The 26,666-nt window shown below is 36.0% G+C and overlaps 2 protein-coding genes across 3 annotated transcripts in view; one reads left to right on the top strand and one right to left on the bottom strand.

Annotated features, from left to right (window-relative positions):
• The window catches only part of LOC123563449 (uncharacterized), a 30,717-nt gene extending 18,791 nt beyond the window's left edge, over positions 1-11,926 (top strand). For both annotated transcript variants that reach the window (XM_053531889.1, XM_045356274.2), the window contains 3 exons: positions 4,644-4,810; positions 9,529-9,615; positions 10,057-11,926. In XM_053531889.1, the coding sequence (XP_053387864.1) occupies positions 4,644-4,810; positions 9,529-9,615; positions 10,057-10,872 (1,070 nt within the window). In that variant the 3' untranslated portion in view covers positions 10,873-11,926. The remainder of the gene's footprint in view (positions 1-4,643; positions 4,811-9,528; positions 9,616-10,056) is intronic.
• Positions 11,927-19,780: 7,854 nt separating this feature from the next.
• The window catches only part of LOC123563448 (leucine-rich melanocyte differentiation-associated protein-like), a 32,923-nt gene continuing 26,037 nt past the window's right edge, over positions 19,781-26,666 (bottom strand). Inside the window, exons 6-7 of the mRNA XM_045356272.2 lie at positions 26,526-26,601; positions 19,781-23,658 (exon numbers count right to left, since the gene is read on the bottom strand). Of these exons, the coding sequence (XP_045212207.1) occupies positions 23,579-23,658; positions 26,526-26,601 (156 nt within the window). The 3' untranslated portion in view covers positions 19,781-23,578. The remainder of the gene's footprint in view (positions 23,659-26,525; positions 26,602-26,666) is intronic.

Below are 26,666 nucleotides of genomic sequence, written 5' to 3'. Positions count from 1 at the left end.
TCAACTATTGGCATGTGTGTCACAGAAGAGTTAATTTTAAGAAGGTTTTAAACTTTCTGAATAATTGCTGAACCAAATGCTATTGGCATCACAAGAAAACCTATAAGGACAAGTTGCATAGTTGTAACTTAGATTTTATCGAATTTATGTGTATATGCAAGTTTTTCAGAAACTGCTTGGCAGAAGTGTGTAAGCTAGGATTATGTTGAAGCTTTTGCTATTAATTTGCTCCAGATAAGTCAAACGGGCTGTCATTAGACAACTCATGTAATAGAGGATAGTTTGGTTGACAGAAATATCAAGTTCTGCAGTGTGTTTGTCAATACTGTCACACAACATCTCATATATTAAGTTTTTCTTAAATATAGTTGAACTATTGTCCATCATTTTTACTCAAAATTCAGATACGAACACATTTTGGAAGTCCCAATGAGCTAAAATGTCATATGTTTCCATTTTTAGCTCATCTGATTTTTTGAAAAAAAATGATGAGTTATTGTCATCACTTGAGCGGTTGTCGGCGTCGGCGTCGGCGTCGGCGTCTGCGTCGGCGTTGCCTGGTTAAGTTTTATGTTTAGGTCAGCTTTTCTCCTAAACTATCAAAGCTATTGCTTTGAAACTTGGAATACTTGTTCACCATCATAAGCTGACCCTGTATAGCAAGAAACATAACTCCATCTTTCTTTTTGCAAGATTTATGGCCCCTTTTGTACTTAGAAAATATCAGATTTCTTGGTTAAGTTTTATGTTTAGGTCAACTTTTCTCCTAAACTATCAAAGCTTTTGCTTTGAAACTAGGAATACTTGTTCACCATCATAAGCAGACCCTGTACATCAAGAAACATAACTCCATCTTGCTTTTTGCAAGAATTATTGCCCCTTTTGGACTTAGAAAATCAGTTTTCTTGGTTAAGTTTTATGTTTAGGTCAGCTTTTATCCTAAACTATCAAAGCTATTCCTTTAAAACTTGCAACACTTGTTCACCATCATAAGCTGACCCTGTACAGCAAGAAACATAACTCCATCCTGCTTTTTGCAAGATTTATGGCCCCTTTTGGACTTAGAAAATATCAGATTTCTTGGTTAAGTTTTATGTTTAGGTCAACTTTTTCTCTTAAACTATCAAAGCTATTGCTTTAAAACTTGCAACTCTTGTTCACCATCATAAGCTGACCCTGTACAGCAAGCAACATAACTCCATCCTGCTTTTTGCAATAATTATTGCCCCTTTTGGACTTAGAAAAATCATTTTCTTGGTTGAATATTATGTTTAAGTCAACTTTTCTCATAAACTATCAAAGCTATTGCTTTAAAACTTGCAACAGTTTTTCACCATCATAAGTGGACACTGTACATCAAGAAACATAACTCTATCCTGCTTTTTGCAAGAGTGATGGCCCTTTTTAGACTTAGAAAATCATGGGTAGGACAATATTTCTATTATACAAAAAAAATCAGATGAGCGTCAGCACCCGCAAGGCGGTGCTCTTGTTTGATACGAACTAATCTAAGTCGGCGGCCAGTTTTTGCTTCGCGTGATTTTTTAACAGTTTGAATCTGTAAAGTGCTTATAATTAATTGAAGTAATTATCACCTGTAATCGATAAATACATAATAAAGAGATTAAGATTATGTATGTAGTTATTTTATTCATTACAATTGAGTCCAAGTAATAATGTTTTCAGCAATTGAGCGATAATCAGTTTCATTAATACACCTGTCCATAAAAATATAATTTCATTGTATGTTTTAGAGCCATGTAGTGTAGTTCTGATATCATAATGGCTACGCCTAAGTCTGGCATAAAAAGAAAAGCAATTTCTTTCAAATATTGTTCAGAAGTAGAGGAATTTGGGATTTAGGAACTAAATAATAGTAAAATTCAACCAAAATTTACCAGTTTTTTTTTTTCAAGTAAAAGATTGAAATACCATGTGTAAAGTACCTGTTGCAAAAATGCATTGACGTATACACGTTACTGTATTCCTATACATGTATCTATATGTGCTAGATCTATATGTGCTATAAACACTTGATGATTCAATACATTTGTACATTAAATTTTATTTTCATACATTTTACGTGTTTAAGTTATGAATTTTGTTGAGTTACTTTATTGTATATACTAACCTGAATACACTCACTGAATCAGTTTAAAACTCCCAATGAACATCTACTCACTACTGTTTATTAATTCATCGGAAGCTATTCACTGGTGATACTGCCCAACTTGCTCGGGCAAATTATCCGGGTGTCATACATTCGTTAATACGAATTTCGTTTGATAGGAACACATTTCCCAGGTCCCGAAGAGTTCGTATAAAGCGAGTTTGACTGTATTTTATCTTTCACATAACAGAATTGATTGAATCCATTGTTTGAATTTCTTGGCCTAAGGTGATATATTGCTTCATCCAGGCAAAATCAAGTTCTGAAAACATTTATTCAAATACCACACTAACCTAACATGTGATTTTTCTGTAAAACAAAATATTTGGTAGTATTGGTAGTGGTGAATTATTCCAGCTTCTGCCAAATATGAATGTGACCTTTTATACACACATTGAGACAGCTTTACAAATAGGGCAGGTACCCAGCTGCTCAGGTCTGAATTACAAGCTAATCAATATGCATAGTTTTGGTGCTTTTTAAGAAGACCGAATATAAAAATTCTACTATAGAATATTGGCTTTCTGGAAATTAATACTAGAATTTATATAGATCAAGTACAGATTCTGATTAAGATTGAGATTAAGTTTGTTTAACATTCACTTACATGTAAAATATCTGAAACTTCCTTTAAATATAAATGATAGGTCATTTGACCCAAGCAATATATTAAAATCGTTACAATTCTTCTTTTTACCATTGTCAATTTTTCAGTTGTAGTTACCAAATTTTATTTGTAAAATGTTATGTTTCTAGAGATTTTGTTAATGTGAAATGTGCACATGTGTCATGTAGCGTGGGGCACTGATCAGTGCCCCTGATGTTGTTTAGTAAACATACAGTATCTTGCATGTTAAATTTCAGTGTTATTGAGCTATATGTTTAGAAATCTTTTTAACTGAACTTAGAGCTATTGGACTCACCCATGCGTCGGCATCCGTGTCCGCGTCCCGATTTGGTTATTATATATAAGTTTTTGTATGTTAGCTTGTATCTTAGAAACCACTTGCTGGAATGGATTGAAACTTAACACACATATTCACTGTGATAAACTGACTTACATTGCACAGGTTCCATAACTCTACTTTGCTTTTTTACAAAATTATGGCCCTTCGTCGAATTAGAAATTTTTGGTTAAGGTTTTGTATGTAAGCTGGTTTCTCAGTACCCACAAATGTGAATGGATTGAAACTTCACACGCTTATTTACTGTGATGATCTGACATGCATTGCACCGGGTTCTTAACTTTACTTTGCATTTTTACAAAATTATGCCCCTTTTTCGACATAGCAATTTTTAGTTGAGTTTTTATATGTAAGCTGGTATCTCAGTACCCACTAATGGGAATGAATTGAAACTTCACACAGTCATCCATTATCATGAGCTGATACAAATTGTACAGGTTCCATAACCCTGTTTTTCAGTTTTACAAAATTGTGCCCCTTTTTAGACTTTAATATTCATTCAACTGACAAGGCTGTTGAATAGTTGAGCGTCGCTGTCCTGCAACAGCTCTTGTTTTTTTTATGTGTTTGAGTATTATGGATTGAGGAAAAAAATATTTTTTTCTCTAAGTTCTAAGACAGAATATGAGTTACAGAGCTGTTTACTTTGCTGTGTAAAGTGATATTTGTGCTCCCCCCTCTCATTCCAACACCCCAGTTCAGTTTTTAAGTATAGCCTGCCTTTGTCTTCTTAGTGTTAATTCAAGCTACTTCAGCAAGCTGTGGTGTCATCAGGTTGTTTAAGGTAGCGGTCCAGTAATGAGACTCAGCAATGTCCTTGTGCTTATGAATTCTCAGTACGCTATTTGGCTTTTTTAAGAGGTAAATGTAGCTAAATGTGCACATGACTTAAGTAAAAATTGTGGAATGTTAAAATCACATTGGATTACACATAAATTTCCAGTTATTACAAGAACACTACAGTAATTGTAGAAATCATATGAGCTGCGCCATGAGAAAACCAACATAGTGGTTTTGCGACCAGCATGGATCCAGACGCAGTCTGGTCAGGATCCATGCTGTTTGCTTTTTAAGCCTATTGCAATTAGAGAAACCGTTAGCGAACAGCATGGATCCTGACCAGACTGCGCGGATGCGCAGGCTGGTCTGGATCCATGCTGGTCACAAAGCCACTATGTTGGTTTTCTCATGGTGCGGCTCATATTTCTGTCATCCTCAATTTCAAAGGAAACAGGCTGCAAGATTATAAAACTGAGTTTGAAGACAAATATCAGGAAGCAACATGCTAATGGTCAATTTCAAGATACTAGTTGGGTCAAGGTCACCAAGCTGATATTTTAAATCTCGGCTCCAGATAATTTTGATGATTTCATTTGTGTTTTAGATGGATCACAGTAAGTAAGTAACTTAATTTCACGATGACTCATTTTCATGAAAGATTTTTTTCATGCAGTAACATGTAAATAGAAATAAATGTTTAATTTTACTATTTATAATTCATATTACAGGTACAGAAACAAGATACCAGATCACTGTAAAGACGGGAGATAAACGTTTTGCAGGTACCGATGCCAACGTGTTTATTCAACTTGCTGGTGTTAAAGGCATCACCAAAAAGCTGAAATTGGATGATGCCAAAAACAACTTTGAAAGGAATATGACTGACAATTTTGAGGTGAATAAATATATATATATTACATTATACTATATCATGCCATGAAATACCATTTCATATTTTTAGCTCATTTTTGCAAAAGTCAGAAAAACTGAAGTGGTACCTGAATGGGTTCTCTATGTACCCACTACACCTGGGCCCTCTGACTTGTACAGGACTTCTACTGCTATATGTACTTTGGCAGTGGAATATTCGTTTGGTAGGATTCTTGTACAGTGGAAGCTGTATATTAAGACTGCGCCTTCTAGAGGCAACACAATGTCATGTTTTTCCTTTGCAGGTTATCTGTATAAAACAAACCATTTTGAGAGACATTTTATGTCTGTTCACAGTGGTGTCTAGCCCAGGTTTGACTGTAAATAATTGATGTTATTGTTAAATTCATGACAAACTCCTTAATGTTTTAGCAGGAAGAGGTAATGTAGCATCCTTTAAGATTTTTATGTCCCTCTTTGAAGATGAGGGGGTATATTGCTTTGCTCATAGTTGGTCTGTCTATTGTTTGGCCGGTAGATAGGGATGCTTATTTGGTCGATTTTCATGATCGGTCATCGAAAATTCAATCAGGCAGGTCTGTTTTTGATCATTTTTTTATTTGTAATTGAGTTGTTTTACACAGTGTGAAATGAAAATATAATGTAATGATTTAGCAACTATGTTTTTATGAATAAACTGAAAAGACGAAAAAGGTTAACCATTATTAACATAGGTTTTCCCACATAACAGGCAAACTACAACCTGCAAATCAATTAAGATAAATCTTGACAGAAGGTCTTTCCATCCCGGATTTCTTCCTGTAAACCAAAAAATTTCCACACAAGACTGGGCATTACCAGGACATGTAAATATTCATCCAGCCCTGTCTGATTTGTCTGATCTGTCACCATTTTGAGAAACTTTACCACAACCAAAAGAGTAAGAGGAAAAGACATTTTTTATCAGTTTTTGATAATAAACTTCATCATGACATCACTATTGGTAGACCATTTGGTTTCCAATCAATAACTAGGGAATGCTTTGTTTCATAATGGTCAAACATTAAATGACAATCACCTTTGATCAGTAGGAGACCCCTAAAAGTATTTGTTTGGAGGTCAGTAGGTCAAAGTTCAAGGTCACAGTGACCTCTAGACTGAAGACAATTTTTGCATAATAACTTAAGAATTCTTTGGCTTACAGTTGTCAAACTTCATAGGATGATTGCCTGTGGTTAGCAGATGGTCCCTATTGTGTTGGGGTCAAAGGTCAAGGTCATAGTGACTCCAGGACTTAAAATGGGACAAGCCATGTGGGGGCACATGTTTTATAAACAACTCTTGTTATAATTTATTTTCACAAAACATTTTTCTTATATTATGTTTCAAAAATGTTGATATGCCTGTTTCACAAAATTAATTACAGTAACTGTCGCATTAAATCACTTTACTTGATCATAACTTCTGAGAACCCTTTGAATTTATATACACTATGACTTAAATACAGCAGTACTACACCAATTGCTTGAGGTTGCAAAGGGATAAACAAATCCTTAGGATACCCAGGGTTTCAAACTGCCCAAACAGTAAATTTTAGGAAAACAGTAATAGACCACATAATTCCTCAAGTGAACCATTGTTTTTTAAAACTCTAGCAAATGATATTTCACCATATTTTGATTTAATTTATGTTGCAAAAATATGTACTTGTTAGCTCACCTGTCACAAAGTGACAAGGTGAGCTTTTGTGATCGCGCGGCGTCCGTCGTCCGTCGTCCGTCCGTCCGTGCGTGCGTGCGTGCGTGCGTCCGTAAACTTTTGCTTGTGACCACTCTAGAGGTCACATTTTTCATGGGATCTTTATGAAAGTTGGTCAGAATGTTCACCTTGATGATATCTAGGTCAAGTTCGAAACTGGGTCACGTGCCATCAAAAACTAGGTCAGTAGGTCTAAAAATAGAAAAACCTTGTGACCTCTCTAGAGGCCATATATTTCACAAGATCTTCATGAAAATTGGTCAGAATGTTCACCTTGATGATATCTAGGTCAAGTTCGAAACTGGGTCACGTGGGGTCAAAAACTAGGTCAGTAGGTCTAAAAATAGAAAAACCTTGTGACCTCTCTAGAGGCCATATTTTTCATGAGATCTTCATGAATATTGGTCAGAATGTTCACCTTGATGATATCTAGGTCAAGTTCGAAACTGGGTCACGTGGGGGCAAAAACTAGGTCATTAGGTCTAAAAATAGAAAAACCTTTTGACCTCTCTAGAGGCCATATTTCTCAATGGATCTTAATGAAAATTGGTCAGAATGTTCACCTTGATGATATCTAGGTCAAGTTCGAAACTGGGTCACGTGGGGGTAAAAACTAGGTCAGTAGATCTAAAAATAGAAAAACCTTGTGACCTCTCTAGAGGCCATATTTTTCATGAGATCTTCATGAATGTTGGTCAGAATGTTCACCTTAATGATATCTAGGTCAAGTTCAATACTGGGTCATGTTGGATCAAAAACTAGGTCAGTAGGTCTAAAAATAGAAAAACCTTGTGACCTCTCTAGAGGCCATATTTCTCAATGGATCTTCATGAAAATTGGTCAGAATGTTCACCTTGATGATATCTAGGTCAAGTTCGAAACTGGGTCACATGCGGTCAAAAACTAGGTCAGTAGGTCTAAAAATAGAAAAACCTTGTGACCTCTCTAGAGGCCATATTTTTCAATGGATCTTCAGGAAAATTGGTCAGAATGTTTACCTTGATGATATCTAGATCAAGTTCGAAACTGGGTCACGTGGGGTTAAAAACTAGGTCAGTAGATCTAAAAATAGAAAAACCTTGTGACCTCTCTAGAGGCCATATTTTTCATGAGATCTTCATGAATATTGGTCAGAATGTTCACCTTGATGATATCTAGGTCAGGTTCGAAACTGGGTCACGTGGGGTCAAAAACTAGGTCAGTAGGTCTAAAAATAGAAAAAACCTTGTGACCTCTCTAGAGGCCATATTTCTCAATGGATCTTCATGAAAACTGGTGAGAATATTCAGCTTGATGATATCTAGGTCAGGTTCGTAACTGGGTCATGTGCGGTCAAAAACTAGGTCAGTAGGTCGAAAAATAGAAAAACCTTGTGACCTCTCTAGAGGCCATATTTTTCATGAGATCTTCTTGAAAATTGGTGAGAATGTTCATCTTGATGATATCTAGGTCAAGTTTAAAAGTGGGTCACGTGCCTTCAAAAACTAGGTCATTAGGTCAAATAATAGAAAAAGCTTGTGACCTCTCTAGAGGCCATATTTTTCAATGGATCTTCATGAAAATTGGTCAGAATTTTTTATCTTGATGATATCTAGGTCACATGTGCTCAAAAACTAGGTCACTATGTCAAATAATAGAAATAACGACGTCATACTCAGTTCAACACTGGGTCTTGTGGGGATAGGTGAGCGATTCAGGACCATCATGGTCCTCTTGTTTTTGTTTGTCACTTGTTTGTTTTCTGTTCTATTGAATTTATGTCACAGATTTAATATTTGTACACATGTCATGTTTATTCTGCCTATGTTGTTGTATAGTACATATTACATGTGTATTTACAATAAAATGATGAAACTGTGGAATAAAGTATCTGCTATGTTACAAATGTGAAAGAAATAAAAGTTTAATCACTTTATTTATGAAATCTGACTACTTTGCCTTTGTGCTACATTAGCCCTTCATCAGTGATACATACAAAGCTAGCTTTGAAAATTCTTAGTCACATGAGCCACTTTTCTAAAAAATAAATTACACATTCTTGAAAAAAGGAAATTGTACGGAATTACCAGTATGTCAGTTGAACTGTTCGGAAAAAGCTGCTATTTTGTCTGAGATGTAATTTTACCATGACATTATAAGACTTTGATCATTAACATTTGTAATTTTACGTACTTCAATGGACTATAGGAAAATGTCATGTCTGTGGTAATTATCATAATTATTAATGGCTGCTTTGGTAACATTGTTTGTGTGTGTGTAATGTTAGCCTGGTGAAGGTACATATTCTTTCTGGTTGTCTCTAATTTGACTATATTGTTATGTAACCTTGATCCATCCTAACTGCTCAATGATACTTAATCATTCTTTACAAAGATCTGTTACAGAATGATGAGAATCCTAACTTACATGTTTACAGGTATAGCCGGGTTGACCATCATTCTGGTCTATGATTTCCCAAGTTTAAACCCTTTTATATCTTTCATAAATTTAGCCTGCTGAATTTCTAAGATGGACTTGTGCATCATTTAGTTTGAGCAGTACCATTTGTTGTTACAAAAAATTTGCTGACTGAATAGCGACCAGTGCAGACCATGATCAGTCTGCACGGACGTGCAGGCTGATCTTGGTCTGCACTGGCCGCAAAGGCAGTCTCAGTTGCTGCCAGCAGGCTAAAGGTTAATTTGACAGTATGTTCTGATGGAAAATGTTCTTTTAAAATTGATCTTTGTATAGCATCAAAATAATAATTAGGATTAATTAAGAGGAAATTAGATCACAAATTAAGCAGGATTGCAGGTTTAGCTATTCTCAACATGCGGATAACTGTCGGATGCGAAAGATACAAGTTCGAGTACATGTTCATTTTAAGTTTCAGTGAATAATTTAGTTTTAGATCCATGAAAAGCTTTCATCAGAAAACTTTTCAGAATACAACAGAGTTATTTGTTAAATGGTTTTTGAAACCTTTGTGTCCTTTATTTTTAGGTGAGAGCAGTCAATGTTGGAACAATAGATCATATTGTGATAGGACATGACAATTTTGGACCCGGTGCTGGATGGTACCTAGAAAGTGTAAGTTATTTTTCATTTATATAAGTGAAAATCAATTGATTAAGGTGGTGTTGTAACACTGGAGAGTTAGTGTAACCCATACAGTTTGATCATTCAGCTGTTTCTACACATAATTCAGTTTTAAATACATCTCCTTTTGTTCTGAAACAGAATAAGAGATTACTGTAAACATGCCACTAGTGTAAAGCAATACTTACTTCTGTTGTGAAATTTGATGCACAATATACATTGTCTGATATTACTTGAAATATAAGTTAGATTCATATAAGATTTCTTAATGAACTAATACAAACAGAGCTTTAACATGTGTTTATATCGGCTCTTTGTTTAAAAAGGGCACATTTCCCATTACCAATAGATGCATTTCATTAATAATAATGATGTGGACTGTTAGGTCACCTTTTTGTTTGGTAAATTGTTGCATCTTTGTTGAATTTTTAGGTGACTGTGAGGAGATACATTCCTAAAGATGAAGCCCGAGAGCGACTTCATAAAATAAAGAAGAGACTTAAACATGAAAAGAAACACAAGAAAGATAGGAAGCGTGATTCTGATGAAGATTCTGAGTCGGAATTCGAAAATGATGAAAAAGACAGGAAATCAAACAAAAGACAAAAGGATAGGAAAAGGGAGAAAGATAAATATAAAGAAAAGAATGTGAAAGGAAAAGGGAGTCGTGACATTTTTTCAGTTTCATCTGAGAGTTCTAATGAGTCTAATGAAGAGTCAGATACAGAGAGACACTCCAGACAATCTCAAAGACCTAGATCTGCCATGAGGAGGCCTGGATCAGCACTACGCAGGGACTTACACAGAGATGATAGTTCAGAAACAGAAAGTTCAGTTTCAAGACGTCCTGGGTCAGCGCTTCGTAGAGACAGAGATAAAGAGGGCAAGGAAGGAGAACGATATAAGAAAGATAAGCGATCGCACAGTGATTACAGGGATAGAAGGCAGCGTGACTCTGTTGGTAGTGATAACAGTGAAAGAGATTACAGTTCTCCAAGTTTCAGTCGTTCCGGACGTAGGGTCAGTACAAGTGCATCTAGTCTTAAACGGCAAACAAGTAAGAGTCGGAAAGGAAAATCAGATTATGACGATGATGACAATTTGGACGAGTTAAAAGTTCCTCTGTATGAAGAGTGTTTCTTTGAATGTAATAAATGGTTGGCTACTGATGAGGATGATGGACTGTTTGTTAGGGAATTGACTGTTACTAAGAAAACTACGTTCTTCAAGGAAAAGGCAATGCAGTAAATATTTAGATTCTTCAAAAGATTGAAATGAAAATTTAATGGGAATTTTTCAAACATGTTAGTGCACAGATGATATTTAAACACTATAGGAAAGAATAGTCAAAATTCTGTTAGTGTCTTTAGGATTTATCAAAGGGGTAGGGATATTATAGTTTAAATTTGTCATCTAAATTATACATGCAACTTTATGTCAAATAGATCTTTTGGAAAAGGATTTAGGAAAGTTCTTTGGTAGTTAATATAGATTCTACTAATCACTAAAATGGATGGATTTTTGTTGCTTTTTTGCTCAGGCATCTGCCAAATATATCTGTTTGTCATAATATTTATTTTGCATGTACTTAGAAAATATTGGAAGCAGTGCCTATATTCAACATTATGTCTAGGTACATGGGAAAAGAGACCTTAACTTTGAAGTTAAGGGGAGTGAGAAAAATACAACTGAAGAGCTCTTGATATGAATATCTCTGTCTTTCATATTTCTGTATAGGGAATTAATTTAACAATAACTTTTTTTAAGATGTCTGATTGAGACATACTTAAATGCATACTTTGTTATTGTAACATATAGTTGTTTTATTTTTGGCTTGAAGAACCGCTTGTCAGTTTAAGCAAATGTCTGTTAAGCAGGGTGAATGAAAAGGTAAAAAAGGAACTAAACTATGGAAAATAGGTTGAACTAGATAAAAAAAAATTGTAGAAATAAGCCTCATTTAATATTTTATCTTGCTGCATTTCTGCTAGAAGATTTGTAATGAAAATCATTTATAGAGCAGTTGTGTCAGATTTTAAAAATTTTGAAGTCTTTGCTTCTGCCAGGATTGAGATGGCCATTGGCTCTTGTTTCTTGGGCAGAAGTCGACCATATTGCATCATGCATATATAAGAAACAGGCAGAGTAGATTGAGTATCCAAACCATCATATTAGTCTTAAATACTGACAATCTGAAGAGTAAGAGAATATTATTGTTTAAGACTATTGTAACTCATAGTGTAATATGTACACTCTGTGATATATTGCTATGTGATAACCTGTTTAACATTGTTACAGTTTTTATCTTGTTTATTTATTTTTTATCAAGTAGATTTCTCTAAAAAGTAAGATGTCTTTAAAAATCATGTATATATTCTAGATTAATGTAGATACTGTAAAGCAAAGACTTTCATAGTGGCATTATTATATAATAATCGCCTTATAGTGAGGTCAGTATGGGAATTTCTCGGCCTGGAACGGTGACACACCAGTGGTTGATATCACTTTTCAGAGGCGGATAAATCCACATATAGACCAAATCTGAAAGGCAACAATTGTTTAATTATTTAATCCAATGAAAGATTTTTGTGAAAGAAGTGAGGATTTTCGCTCAGATCAATGTGTTTTTGGCCCCCACCTACAATTTTTTCAATAGTCATGTAACTGCATTTTAAGAAACAGAAATGACTATACAATCAGATGAAATAATAAGATTAATCGTCGACAGTTCATGAGACAAAAGACTGGTATTAAAATGGCATTTTAGTAGAAGACGTTTTGAATTCCTGCCATATGTGTCTTCCATGCATCTTAAATTTGTAAATGGTACTATTACATAACTATATAATTTTAGACATAATAATATGAAACAAGTGAATGAAGTATTGCCATGCAATACAAAGTCCCCTACTGGAAGGCACCTAATTTTCTCTACTGCAGTATAACATAATGAACTGATATCTCTCAATGATGTATAAACAATATTGTACTATATATACAATATAATATAACAAAGCACTTGGATTAAAATCCGATCATACAAATGTTATCATAAAAGTTATTTATAGTAACAACAAAGAGAAATTAACCCTAAAAAAAAAGATAAAAAAAATCTATAAAATATAAGTCCACAAGAAACTCTTTACCAGGTAGAGATAGATCAAAATACACCTAAAATTTGGATGTACCGTGCATGTTGTACCACAGAAAAGTGGTCTCAATTTTTCCCTACGGCCAGTAATAAAAAAGTTACAATATAATCTATTTATAGTAACAACAAAGGGACATAATTCTAAAAGAAGTGTGCCCCATAGTGGTGAACATTTCTGCCAAGTTACATCAAAATCCCTCCATGCATGAAGAAGAAATGCTCCAGACAAAGTCATTCTTGAATTTGAACTTTAACCTCTGAGTATGACCTTGACCTTAGACCTAGGGACCTGGTTCTGGTGCGCGACAATTCGTCTCATAGTGGTGAACATTTGTGCCAAGTTACATTAAAATCCCCTCAATGCATAAAGAAGAATTGCTCCAGACAAAGTCATTCTTGAATTTGACCTCTAAGTATGACCTTGACCTTAGACCTAGAGCCGGGGCTTTGCGCACAACATGTTGTCTCATCCAGGGAAATGTTTGTGCCAACTGATATTTAAATCCTGTTTTGCATGACAAAGTTATAGACCGGACAGGAAAAAAATCCTATTGACCTTTGATCTCAAAGTGTGACCTTGACCTTAAAGCTAGGGTTCTGGGTGTTGCGCATGACACGTCGTCTTATCATGGGGAACATTTATGCCAAGTAATATTGTAATCCCTTGATGGACGACAAAGTTCTGTACCGGACAGGAAAAAAACCCTATTGACCTTTGGCCTCCAATTTTGACCTTGACCTTTGAGCTAGGGGTCCGGGTTTTGCACATGACATGTTGCCTCATCATGGGGAACATTTGTGCCAAGTAATATCAAAATCCCTTCATGGATGGCAGAGTTATGGACCAGACAGGAAAAAAGCCCTATTGACATTTGACCCCCAATGGTGACCTTGACCTTTGAGCAAGGGCTCCGGGATTTGCACATGACATGTTGTCTCATCATGGGGAACACCTGTGCTAAGTAATATTGAAATCCCTTAATGAATGACACAGTTATGGACCAGACAGGAAACAGACCCTGTTCATGACATGTTAACATATGACTGCTAAGTGTGACCTTGACCTTTGAGCTAGGAGTCTGAAAGTTGTGCACGACACATCGTCTTATTATGAGGTACAATTGTGCCAATTGATATTAAAATCCCTTCATAGATGGGAGAGTTATGGACCGGACAGGAAAAAAGCCCTGTTGACCTTTGACCTCAAATTGTGACCTTGACCTTTGAGCTAGGGGTGCGGGTTTTGCGCATGACACGTCGTCTCATCATGGGGAACATTTGTGTCAAGTAATATTAAAACCACATCATGGATGAAACAGTTTTGGACCGGACACGAAACAGACCCTGTTCATGCCATGTTAACATTTGACTGCTAAGTGTGACTTTGACCTTTGAGCTAGGGGTCTCAAAGTTGTGCATGACACATCATCTTATTATGAGGTACAATTGTGCCAAGTGATATTAAAATCCCTTCATGGATGGGAGAGTTATGGACCGGACAGGAAAAAAGCCCTGTTGACCTTTGACTTCCAATTGTGACCTTGACCTTTAAGCTAGGGGTCCGGGTTTTGCACATGACATGTCGTCTCATCATGGGGAACATTTGTGCCATGTTATATTAAAATCCCTTCATGGATAAAAAGAGTTATGGACCGGACACAAAATTGCGGACGGACGGAATGACAGAATGACAGAATGACGGAATGACGGAAAAGCGCATTCCTAAGGTCCCCAAAACTGGTTTTCAACCAGTAGGGGACTAATAAGGCAATGCCTCAATCGAGAATCGTTACAGTCCATCAGCTTGCCCAGAAATATGCATTTGTATCAATTTAAAGGTAGATTTTGGAATAAAAAATCAATACTGCCCATATTTGTACTGATGTGTAAGACGTTGCGGTTCGGACAAGTTATGTGAACGCTTATTGCGAACAAGGAAAAAGCGTATTCTTCAAAAAAATTCCAAAATCAGACGCTCTGTGCACATGCCGGAAGGACACATTTTTTAATTCGATAGTATATCTCATTTGGTATACTTACGAGGAGTGTTCGATATGAATTGCTTATTGTCCTCTAGCTCTTTATCCACGTGGGGCACGATACCTACCTGTATAGGGTTATTCAATACCTACACAACGTTGTCTAAATGTACATGTTAGACTAAGTGTAAGACATAAAATTTGCCATTTGAATACACGCAATCATTGACCACTGTAGTAAAAATGGTTGGTAGAAGCGTCGACAAGAAAGATGAAATACGGGCTTACATCAAAGCTCGCTCAAACTTGGTTGTTCTTTTGAAGTAGCTGATGACTGAACTTTCTACTGCTTATGGACCTTCTTGTGTGTCTTATAGACACAGTTCGGCGTTGGAAAAGAATTTGAGTCTGGTTGTAGAGTCCATCAAAAATGACACCGAAATCAGGTATGCTAAAATTTGCATCTCATAAAGAAATCATTTCCAAATAAAGGAAATCATTGAAGGAGATGCAGATTTACAGTTCGTGATATTGCACGAAAGGTAGGCATATCACTATCAAACGGTTCACCTTATTTGAAGAACATTTGAAAGTCAGAAAGATTTCTGCTAGATGGGTGCCACATCTGCTGCTGCTGAGCAAAAGAGCAACGGTTAAAAGTGGCAAAAAGCTGCTTCAAATGTTTCCAAAATTGACAAAAAGCAGTTTGCCATTGTCGTCACAGGTGATGAAACCTGGGCCCATTATTTTGAGACCGTCAGAAAGGTAGCAATAAGATCTGGGCACTAAACACAGCAAACGTCCACATAATGCCAAACGTTCTTCGAGTGCAAAGAAGGTTTTTATGCAATCTTCTTCTCTGGTGAAGGAGTCGCAATAAAAGTTCCGGTGAAAAAGGGCAAAAGCATCACCGGAAAGTACTACAAAGACGTAGTACTGAAGAAACTGAAAAAGTATTATCAGAAACGACGCCCTGACACTGGTTTTAAACATGTCCGTCTTCTACATGACAATGCCCCCGCTCATACCTCCGCAATAGTTACGGTGTTTTTGAAGAAAGAAAAAGTAACTGTTTTGCCTCACCCCCCGTATTCCCCAGACCTTGCCCCATGTGATTTCTTTTTGTTTCCGAAATTGAAATCATTCCTTGCTGGGCGGAAATACCAGTCCCGACAGGCACTTGGATCTGCCATCCATCAGTACCTTATTACTGTGCCCAAATCAGCGTACCGTAACGCCTTCAAGAAGTGGATACATCAGCTGAAACTTTGCATTTCTTGCCACGGGGAGTACTTCAAGGGCATGAAATGAGCCCTTCTGGGCTAACTTGAAATTTGAAGTCTCCAGATAAAAATAAGCAATTCATTTCGAACATCCCTCGTATATCGCATGTTACCGTAGAGGAATCAATCCAGATTTTCGTCCCTTTGCGATGAATATCGGTAGGATCCATTCCCTATTATTTTATGCCTGCATGATGTGAATCACACATTTAAGATACAAGGGTGAGCTTTGCCATTATGAGACTCAAGACTTTTGACTGACTGGCGGAACATGGAACCCATACTTTTTTATATTTTTCTACGAGACACCATTTTGAAAAAAAATATATGCTCTTATCCGACTGTATCGTACAGAGTTCTTGATACTTTCTTTAGTGACTCGGGTTCAAGTATTAAATATTATATAGATAATTATAAAATTGTCAACAGTTAAAGGAATTTCGATATGGCCTTGTTATTCTGCTAGGCCTTTAGCATCTATCCATAGACCAATAATGTCATTATAAAATCACTTAAGGTAAAAGACCGATAATGACAATAGACTATTTCTGTGAGATTACGTATCCTCGGTATGTGATTTTGACATCTTTCGGCCGTCTGAGGAGAATATGTAAACGAACGGATACCGCTGATTGTCATAACATGTCCACAACCTTAATTATCAAAATATAATGTTTATTATATAATATTTGTTATTCTTGACAGTTGTTAATATTTCGAGGTTGACATATGGTTCTTAAAATAGTAAGTTTAACATAATTGATAAGTAAAATAAGGTTACCAGTAGTTCGTTTACTCAGTTTGTAGGTGATGTAATGGATTAGTGGATTAAGGAAAAGAAAACTTCTATGTTTGAGCATTTTGTAAGATTTTTGTAATACATAGCTTCATTTGGTTATAAGGTAATGAATACTCAAAACAGATTAGGTAGCTAGATTACTGTTCTATTTATTGTATTTTTCACGACTGAAAAGTGCCAATAAATCTGTTGTGTAGAAATACGTACATCCTTGTTTTATTGATTACATAATTTTTATATGCCCAAAGGGACGTATTATGTTACAGCGCGGTGTCCGTCTGTCCATCATCTGTCTGTCCATCTGTTAGCAATTTCGTGTCCGCTCTGTAACTCTTGAACCCCTTGAAGAATTTCAAAGAAACTTGACACAATGTTCACCACACTGAGACGACATGCAGAGCGCATGTTTTGGATGTCTTGCTTCAAGGTCAAAGTCAAACTTAGGGGTCAAAGGTCATATCAGTTTGTTTAATGTCCGCTCTGCAACTCTTGAACTGCATGAAGGATTTCAAAGAAACTCGACACAAATGTTCCCCACAGCGAGACGACATGCAGGGCATATGCTTTGGATGACTCACTTCAAGGTCAAGGTCACACTTAGGGGTCAAAGGTCATATATGACTGCTTTGTGTATATTGCTCTGCATTGCAGTGCTCTTGTTTTTATTTAGCAGATCCCATTTTTTTTCACTAACAATAAATTTTGTTTGAATTATTTCCCTTTTATATTACTATAAATAGCTTATTTTGAAACTTTTTCATTATTGGCCGTAGGGAAAAACCGAGACCACTTTTCTGTGGTACAACATGGATGGTACCTCCAATTTTTAGGTGTATTTTGACATACCTGTGTACCTGGTAAGGGTTTTTGTGGACTGAATTTTTTTTGGAATTTCTTCCCTTTGTTGTTCCTGTCCTTTGGGCTTCAACAGTCAAGTTCTTTAAATTTTGCTCCCATCCTCTGATGTAACCCTTCGGGCATATATTGCCCCGCTTGGTGGAGCTCTTGTTATATGCCCGAAGGGATGTATTATGTTATGGTCCCGGTATCTGTCTGTCCATCCGTTAGCAATTTCGTGTCCGCTCTGTAACTCTTGAACCCCTTGAAGGATTTCAAAGAAACTTGAGACAAATGTTCACCACACTGAGGCGACGTGCAGAGCGCATGTTTTGGATGACTGGCTTCACGGCCAAGGTCACACTTAGGGGTCAAAGGTCATATATGACTTTGCTTTGTGTATATTGCTATGCATTGCAGTGCTTTTGTTTTTATTTGGCAAATCCCTTTTTTAGCTCATCTGATTTTTTGTCGGCATCTGTGTCAGCGTTGCCTGGTTAAGTTTTATGTTTAGGTCAGCTTTTCTCCCAAACTATCAAAGCTATTGCTTTGAAACTTGGAACACTTGTTCACCATTATAAGCTGACCCTGTACAGCAAGAATCATAACTCCATCCTGCTTTTTGCAAGATTTATGGCCCCTTTTGTACTTAGAAAATATCAGAATTTTTGGTTAAGTTTTATGTTTAGGTCAACTTTTCTCCTAAACTATCAAAGCTATTGCTTTGAAACTTGCAACACTTGTTCACCATCATAAGCTGACCCTGTACATCAAGAAACATAACTCCATCCTGCTTTTTGCAAGAATTATTGCCCCTTTTGGACTTAGAAAATCAGTTTTCTTGGTTAAGTTTTATGTTTAGGTCAGCTTTCTCCTAAACTATCAAAGCTATTGCTTTGAAACTTGGAACATTTGTTCACCATCATACGCTGACCCTGTACAGCAAGAAACATAACTCCATCCTGCTTTTTGCAAGATTTATGGCCCCTTTTGGATTTAGAAAATATCAGATTTCTTGGTTATGTTTTATGTTTAGGTAAACTTTTCTTTTAAACTATCAAAGCTATTGCTTTGAAACTTGCAACACTTGTTCAGCATCATAAGCTGACCCTGTACAGCAAGAAACATAACTCCATCCTGCTTTTTGCAATAATTATTGCCCCTTTTGGACTTAGAAAATCAGTTTTAGTCAGCTTTTCTCATAAACTATTAAAGCTATTGCTTTAAAACTTGCAACAGTTTTTCACCTTCATAAGCGGACACTGTACATCAAGAAACATAACTGTTCTGCTTTTTGCAAGAATGATGGCCCTTTTTAGACTTAGAAAATCATGCGTAGGAGAATATTTCTGCTATACAAAAAAATCAGATGAGCGTCAGCACCCGCAAGACGGTGCTCTTGTGTTCTCTTACAATAATTTTTTTTAATTACATTCCTTTTTTATTACTATAAATAGCTTATTTTGAAACTTTTTTATTATTGGCAGTAGAGAAAAACCGCGACCACTTTTCTGAGGTACAACATGGATGGTACATCCAATTTTTAGATGTATTTTGACATAACTTTACCTGGTAAGAATGTTTTTGTGGACTTAGAAATGTTTTTTTTTTTTAATTTCTTTTTTTTTTGTTCCTATCCTCGAGGCTTCAACAGTAAAGTTCTTTAAATTCTGCTCCCATCCTCTGATGTAACCCTTCGAGCGTATATTGCTCTGCTTGGTGGTGCTCTTGTATTGCTTACCTTGATAAAAGTAATTTGAAGTATGGACAGTACATATCTGCAGTGATATTCAACACTGTCTACACCCTTCTCTCAGTCATTGTTATCCTATGACTGTGACACTACTGATAACAAAAGCTGTTTGTAAATCACAAACACTCCCCTACAACCTACCCCTTTTCCCAGATGACTATTTGTTGGAGGTTACTGAACGTTTTCAAGTCTCAAGGATGCCAAGTTCTTGACTTTTTACCTCAATGACTTCAAAACAATCTGGTTTATGCAGTTATTTACCAAATCCAAAATTTGTTCTACAAATGGCCAAAGGAAATAACCTTTAAAAGAGAGCATAATTACAAGTTCCATGTGCTAAAAACAACAAATGTGTACAAAATGAATTCATAGTTTATTTATGAATATTCTAACAAAGAACATATAACAGAAAGAAAGCTTGACTACATATAAAGCTTTTTTACATGGATTTTCAATTATAAGTAAGCACATCCCACGAAAATACATGTACCCACACTGAACAGATATGAGCTGCACCATGGGAAAACCAACATAGTGCATTTGGGACCAGCATGGATCTAGACCAGCCTGCGCATCTGCGCAGTCTCAGTCTGGTCAGGACCCATGCTGTTCGCCTTCAAACCCTATTGCAATTAGAGAAACCGTTAGCGAACAGTATGGATCCTGACCAGACTGCGCAGATGCACAGCTGGTCTGGATCCATGCTGGTCGCAAATGCACTTTGTTGGTTTTCTCATGGTGCAGCTAATATATAAACCATAAAATATTAACCTATCTGAAGCAAGATGGTGAATAAAAAAAATTATATTTTGATGCAAAATGAGAAAGATAATGTAAAATCACTATATCTGTTGGGAACAACTTTTGTCAATTTTATGGTTGCATTCATACACAAAATTACATCCAGTTAGAAACCTGTTTTGGCCAAAACTATGAGCTTTATGCCCACAAAAATCTATGATATCACAGAATGTAATTACATGCATTGTCATTTAGTACTAGTGTGAGATCTAGCAGCATAAAAAGCTGACTGCACAACATACGTTGTCTAATAAAAGGGCTGCCATTTGCAACCTATATCCTTCATTACAATTTACATAATTCAAAACCAACTGAGAAGAACATAACCTGTCATACACAAACACACCAAAGTACAAAATAAGCAAAAAGCTAGGTACCATATCTACCCCAGAAAACAGTCAACAGCAACCAAACTAGAACCTTGATTTATAGTTCCATCTGAATGCATCATTTAAATATGTTCATACATAAGACAAAAACATGAAAAATATAACTGTATACATTTAAGGAAAAATGACCACACAGCCTAGCAACCAAGATTTTTCATGAATCAAAATAATTTGTTGTTACAGGGTCACACAAGGAACATTCTTGTGAATCTGTTTCAAAACAGGACTGAATAAGTTTTCCCTTTGTTTTTAAATTAACCGACCCACAAACTAGATTACACAGAAATGTACTCCTATTATACTTCAATATCACATCTGTAAAACTGACTGATTTCATTGGCATGAATTTTTTATAGTGTAGGCCAAAACAGCTACTGTAAAAGCTGAAATTTTCACGAGAGTTGAATTTTCACTTTAGTAACATCTAAAGAAAAATTAATCCTCATGTAAATATTCACCATTAGTATAATTCAAATTCAAGTATGATACCATTTTTACAATTTCTGAATATTAAACCTCATGAACATACACAAAATTTTGAATTCGCAAAATTTTGACCCAGCAAAGTATGTTCTTTTACAGTATTTCAAGGAAATATGAAATTTTAGAAAGGTATCTAGCTTATTGAACTCCCAACAGCAAAACCATAAGTTTCTTCTAAGTTAGTCCCCTTTATTTCAATATATTTTAGATATACATTCAATTTCAGAAATGTCTGCTTTTGAAATATTATTACAGTCAAAAGCCATATCACATCTGATTTAACTACAATACATAGCTGTCAAGGCTCCACAAAGGCCATGTGTGTGATCGGGGTTCAAAAGGAAGGTTGTCCTTCGTGGAAGTCTGGAGGGCGATGATCCCTAAAAGCCAGAAACGCTCTCACATGGAAAATTTAGATTTTTAACACAAAACAGAATAGTCTCCCTCCATGTTTACTTTTTGTGATGTTTATTCATGCGGTAGAAATAACACGTTGCACCGGTGAATGTAAAAGCTGTATACGGTATGAAAACACTGTGTCAACGTCGCCTCGCATGTTTGATTCAATAATTTTCTATGAAAAAACAATTGCTTTATTTCTTTAAAATGTGTGTGACCTTGAATAGTAGGCGTGTGAGCGTGATCTAGGGCCGAAATGTCTGTGACACACGCGCAATGCGTGTGTCTTGACAGGTATGACAATAAAGCAAAAAAAAGAGAAGATAATGGTGACATGTAAAACATGTGCTTTGTTCATGTTCTTGCATGCAAGAAAAAAAGTCTGTAACAATTAATAGATAAAAATGCACTGTACTCGCTCAGTTTTTGATAAAATTGTATAAAATGAAATAACAAAATGGATAAGGTAAGGAGTAAAAGATACACGTGCTATACAACCTTTAACTGATTTTCAAAAGCTATCAGACATCCTTACTCTAAAATGACACCAAAACAAGTAACCATAATACAAAAATATTAAAACAATTTAATGTAACAAAACACCAAATAGGCAAAGCAAAATGGCACATAAAATGTGTTTAATAGGGTACTTAAGCAAAACAGTTTTCTTAAATAGTTTTGTATTTATCTGATAAACTTCTTCCTATTTCCACTATCAACTGAAATCATTTGTCCTCCCAAATGTAACTTCTCAATTCTTTATATAAATGCATTATAAACTGTTACTGAAATTATTCAAAATTATGATAACTGTATCTTGTTACATGTTGTAAATATCTTTAAAAAATATCAACTACCTCATACATTTCTGCACATTTATTCTACATTTACACTAATACATCTCAAATTCAGCAAATCACAATAAAAAGTATCACAAATTTCTTTTATTGATTTTGGCTTACTGCACACGTATACAGTACAGGTTATATGATGCAAAACAGAAGTAAAAAGTTTCAGTTTATATCCCATTTACATCAAAATAAAAATATGAGGTACAGAACTCCTCTTTTGATTTGATACTATAATTACAAATTAAGAATCTTTACAGAGCAAGATAGCACAAAAATACAACACTGCATGTTGAAAAAAAAATCTTTCTGCATGTATTATACCATTCCTTTATCAGCATTTTTACTGTAGGAATAAAATAGTTGATTGTGTGCTTTGCAGTGTCATGGAGTGGCAATACTGTAAAATCAGAAATGTTCGCATGGTTTGGCTATATTCGAGAGGTCCCTCACCTCGCCTACATTTATCCTCGCGTAAATATTAACCATTAATATAATACAAAATCTCCTCATTACACAAACCTTCCCCACTATGTTTAGTGTTTCCGTAATGACAGTAGGAAGGTTAAAGACGAACAGAACAAAAAACGTAATTGTTTCATTTAGAAGATTTGTGTTTGCAGTGTGTTTAATTAAACAAACATTGATATCTGTCCCTGGATACAAATTACATGTGAAGCCGTGTTTGTTACAGGTATAGAGTCATCAAGGTTTACAGGAAATCAGAGGTGTTAAAACATCCATACAATTAACAGCAATCAATCTTTAAGGTAGACAGTGAAGGTAACGCTGCTTGATGTATAGCTTTTATGTACACCCAGTAAACAAAAAAAGCCAAAACAAGCAGATTAACTTTTTTACAATTTCCGGAATATAGAACCTCGCATATAAATAAATTTACAACTTAAATATGCTAAAGATAATTAAGTAGGACACAGACAACTCCAAGAATAATAACCCTGTAAGAACATGTCATTTTACCCAATATGAATAAATTCAAGTTATATTGCCCCATGCCCACAAATGCTTCTGAACAAAATAAAGAGCATAGCGAAAATACACAAGACACTGGTGGTAAATATCTCCATATCTCAGTCACAATTCATGTTGCACAAATAGAAGTAGAATATCCCTCCGGCAGACACAGGCAGGTCATGTGACTTTTTGGCACCAATGAGATACATCAGGTCAGTCCAGTTCAATGCAGTGAAGTAAAAATGATCAATTTCAGGTCAAAGGTCTGTATTGCGGATAAATCTATTTCCTTCAGAATGTTTGCCATAATACACATATTTGCTCTTTCCAAATGTTCCTGAAAATATTAGAATGTAATCATTAATTTTTAATAAATCACAGCATACTATCAAACAACGTAAATATTCCTTTTGTTTTATCTATTTTTTGTTTAAATACATCCTGCATATTAAAAAATATATAAATGTTACGAAATCTACACTACAGCTCTTTATCATGACTATAAGTACAAAAAAGACAATTCCTCCCAATGGCACAAGTATTTGCTATTTTGTACGCTTATAGAGAAGCCTTCTTTGCAAAGTTTTCTGTGCCACGCATAATTCCACTGAATTATTTTCCTTTGTATGCAAACACTATGAGGAAAAACTTGGTCAAAAAATAATCAACTTACAAACATTTACAACATGTTTAAGTTTTTGCCTTTCAACAGACTGGCACTATCAATGAAGTCAAACCTGTGTGTAAAGACCATCATTAGAAAATGAAAAAAGTGGCTTATATTGACAGGTGGTCTCTTAGGACAGTATTTAAACACTATTTGTAGTTAAATGTAAAGAGAAAATATTGGCCTTAACAAGCAGCTGTTACACAAGTGGCCTTCTTGTTGAGGTGGTCCTTAACACAATTGTGACTGTGTATTTCTTATCATCAAATTAAAGGAAGCAAAATCATTCGTCTGTAATTTCTGTCAAGTTCACTTATAGTGAGTGTGTCACAGTCATCAGACTGTCCAGACAATAAATGACATGCATGGAGCAAACTTGTTTATATTTGGCACAAATGTTAAACTAAATGAGATGAAGTGTCGCACACAAAGCTCAGGTTCCTATCTCAAAGGTAAAGGTCACACTTGCAGGTCAAAGGTCATGTCAGATCTTGATCGGGCAATAACTTTGATATGAATTGAGCAATCATTGTCTTATTTGGCATAAATACTTACTTCAATGACACAGAGTGCTGCATATAAACCCAGGTCCCTATCTAAAAGGGCAAGGTCACACTTGGGGGTCAAATGTCACTTTACAGCTTGTCAGGGCTGTAACTTTAAAAGGCATGGAGCACTTTTTTTCATTTGGCATAAATGTATTCAAGGAGAGTGTCCAATGAAAAATCCAAGATCCCTATCTAAAAGCTGAAGGTCACTCTTAGTGGTCAAAGGTCATGTAAGATATTTTGCTTGGCCATAAGTTTGGTACAAATGAAGCAATGTTTTTTATTTGGCACTAAATGTTTATCTCAATGAGACAGCATCAGGTGCAAACCCGGTCCTCATATAAAAGGTCAAGGTCAATGTAGGGGTCAATGGTCATTTTAGAGCTTCTCAAAACCATACTTTTGATATGCATTCAGCAATCTTTTTTATTTGGCAGAGACAATAACCTCAGTGAAACAAGAGTATTACCAAAGAACAAAACTCCCTATCTAAAAGGTCAAGGTCACACAAAGATGTCAAAGTAAATTCTTGTTGGTGCTGTAAGTTGCATGGAGCTTTTATTTTCAAATGGCTGAAATGTCTGAGTCACAGAGGCAGTTTGTCATTGCTGCTCTGTGTCAACAGATAATAGGCTTAATATTTGTGCCCTTTAGGCTTAAACACTCTTAGTTAATAACTAGAAATTGCTTTTGTAACAAAGCGCATGTCTCCCCCAATGCAAAGTCCTATAGGCAAGAAGTTAATAGGGGTCAGGAGCGAAAGTCAAAGAGACACTGATGGTTGGCTGCAATAGGGATCATCTACTTGGCATGTCCAGTCATCCCATCAAGTTTCAACACTCCTGGCCTAGCGGTTCTCAAGTCACTGTTCAGGCTCATGTGACCCTGACTTTTGATCAAGTGACCCCAAAATAAATACGGGTCATCTACTCTGCATGTCCAATCATCCTATTAAGTTTCAACATTCTAGGTCAAGTGGTTCTCAAGTTATTTTCCGGAAATGATTTTACATGACCAGGCCCCTGTGACCTTGACCTTTAATAGACTGACCCAAAAATCAATAGGGGTCATCTACTCTGCATGTTCAATCATCCTATGAAGTTTCAACATTCTGCGTCAAGTGGTTCTCAAGATATTGATCCGAAATTGTTTTCCATGTTCAGGCTCCTGTGACCTTGACCTTTAACAGTGTGACCCCAAAATCGATAGGGGTCATCTACACTGCATGTTCAATCATCCTATGAAGTTTCAACATTTTGGATCAAGAGGTCCTCAAGTTATTGATCGGAAATGGTTATCAATGTTCAGGCCCCTGTGACCTTGACCTTAAACGGAGTGACCCCAAAAACAATAGGGGTCATTTACTCTGCATGAACAATCATCCTATGAAGTTTCAACATTCTGGGTCGAGTGGTTCTCAAGTTACTGACCGGAAACGGTTTTCCATGTTCAGGCCCCTGGGACCTTGACCTTTACTAGGGTGACCCCAAAATTAATTGGGGTCATTTACTCTGCATGTCCAATTATCCTACGAAGTTTAAACATTCTGGGTCAAGAGGTTCTCAAGTAATTGATCGGAAACGGTTTTCCATGTTCCGGCCCCTGTGACCTTGATCTTTAACAGAGTGACCCCAAAATTGATAGGGGTCATCTACTCTGCATGACCAATCATCCTATGAAGTTTCAACATTCTGGGTCAAGTGGTTCTCTAGTAATTGATCGGAAATGGTTTTCAATGTTCAGGCCCCTGTGACCTTGACCTTTGACGGAGTGACCCCAAAAACAATAGGGGTCGTCTACTCCAGCAGCCCTACAACCCTATGAAGTTTGAAGGTTCTAGATCAAATGGTTATCAAGTTACAGATCAGAAATGAAGTGTGACGTATGGACCGACAGACAGATTGACGGACGGACAGGGCAAAAACAATATGTCTCCCCAAGAGTGGGGGAGACATAATAATTATTAAAACTGGTCTTCTCTTGTCTTACCCTGATGCTCATCATTTCTCCCAGCTTCAGGAAGTGGTGAGTAGGGACTAGGAGATGGTGGACTCTCTTCAGGGAACTGGAAAAAAAAAATATTTGATACAAAACTTTATACAATAGGTATTTGACATTAGTTATCATTAT

The sequence above is a fragment of the Mercenaria mercenaria genome, chromosome 2 (assembly GCF_021730395.1).
Source record: "Mercenaria mercenaria strain notata chromosome 2, MADL_Memer_1, whole genome shotgun sequence".
Classification (NCBI taxonomy): domain Eukaryota; kingdom Metazoa; phylum Mollusca; class Bivalvia; order Venerida; family Veneridae; genus Mercenaria; species Mercenaria mercenaria.
The sequence above is the reverse complement of the archived record's forward strand: the minus strand, read 5'-3'. Positions and strand labels throughout refer to the sequence as shown.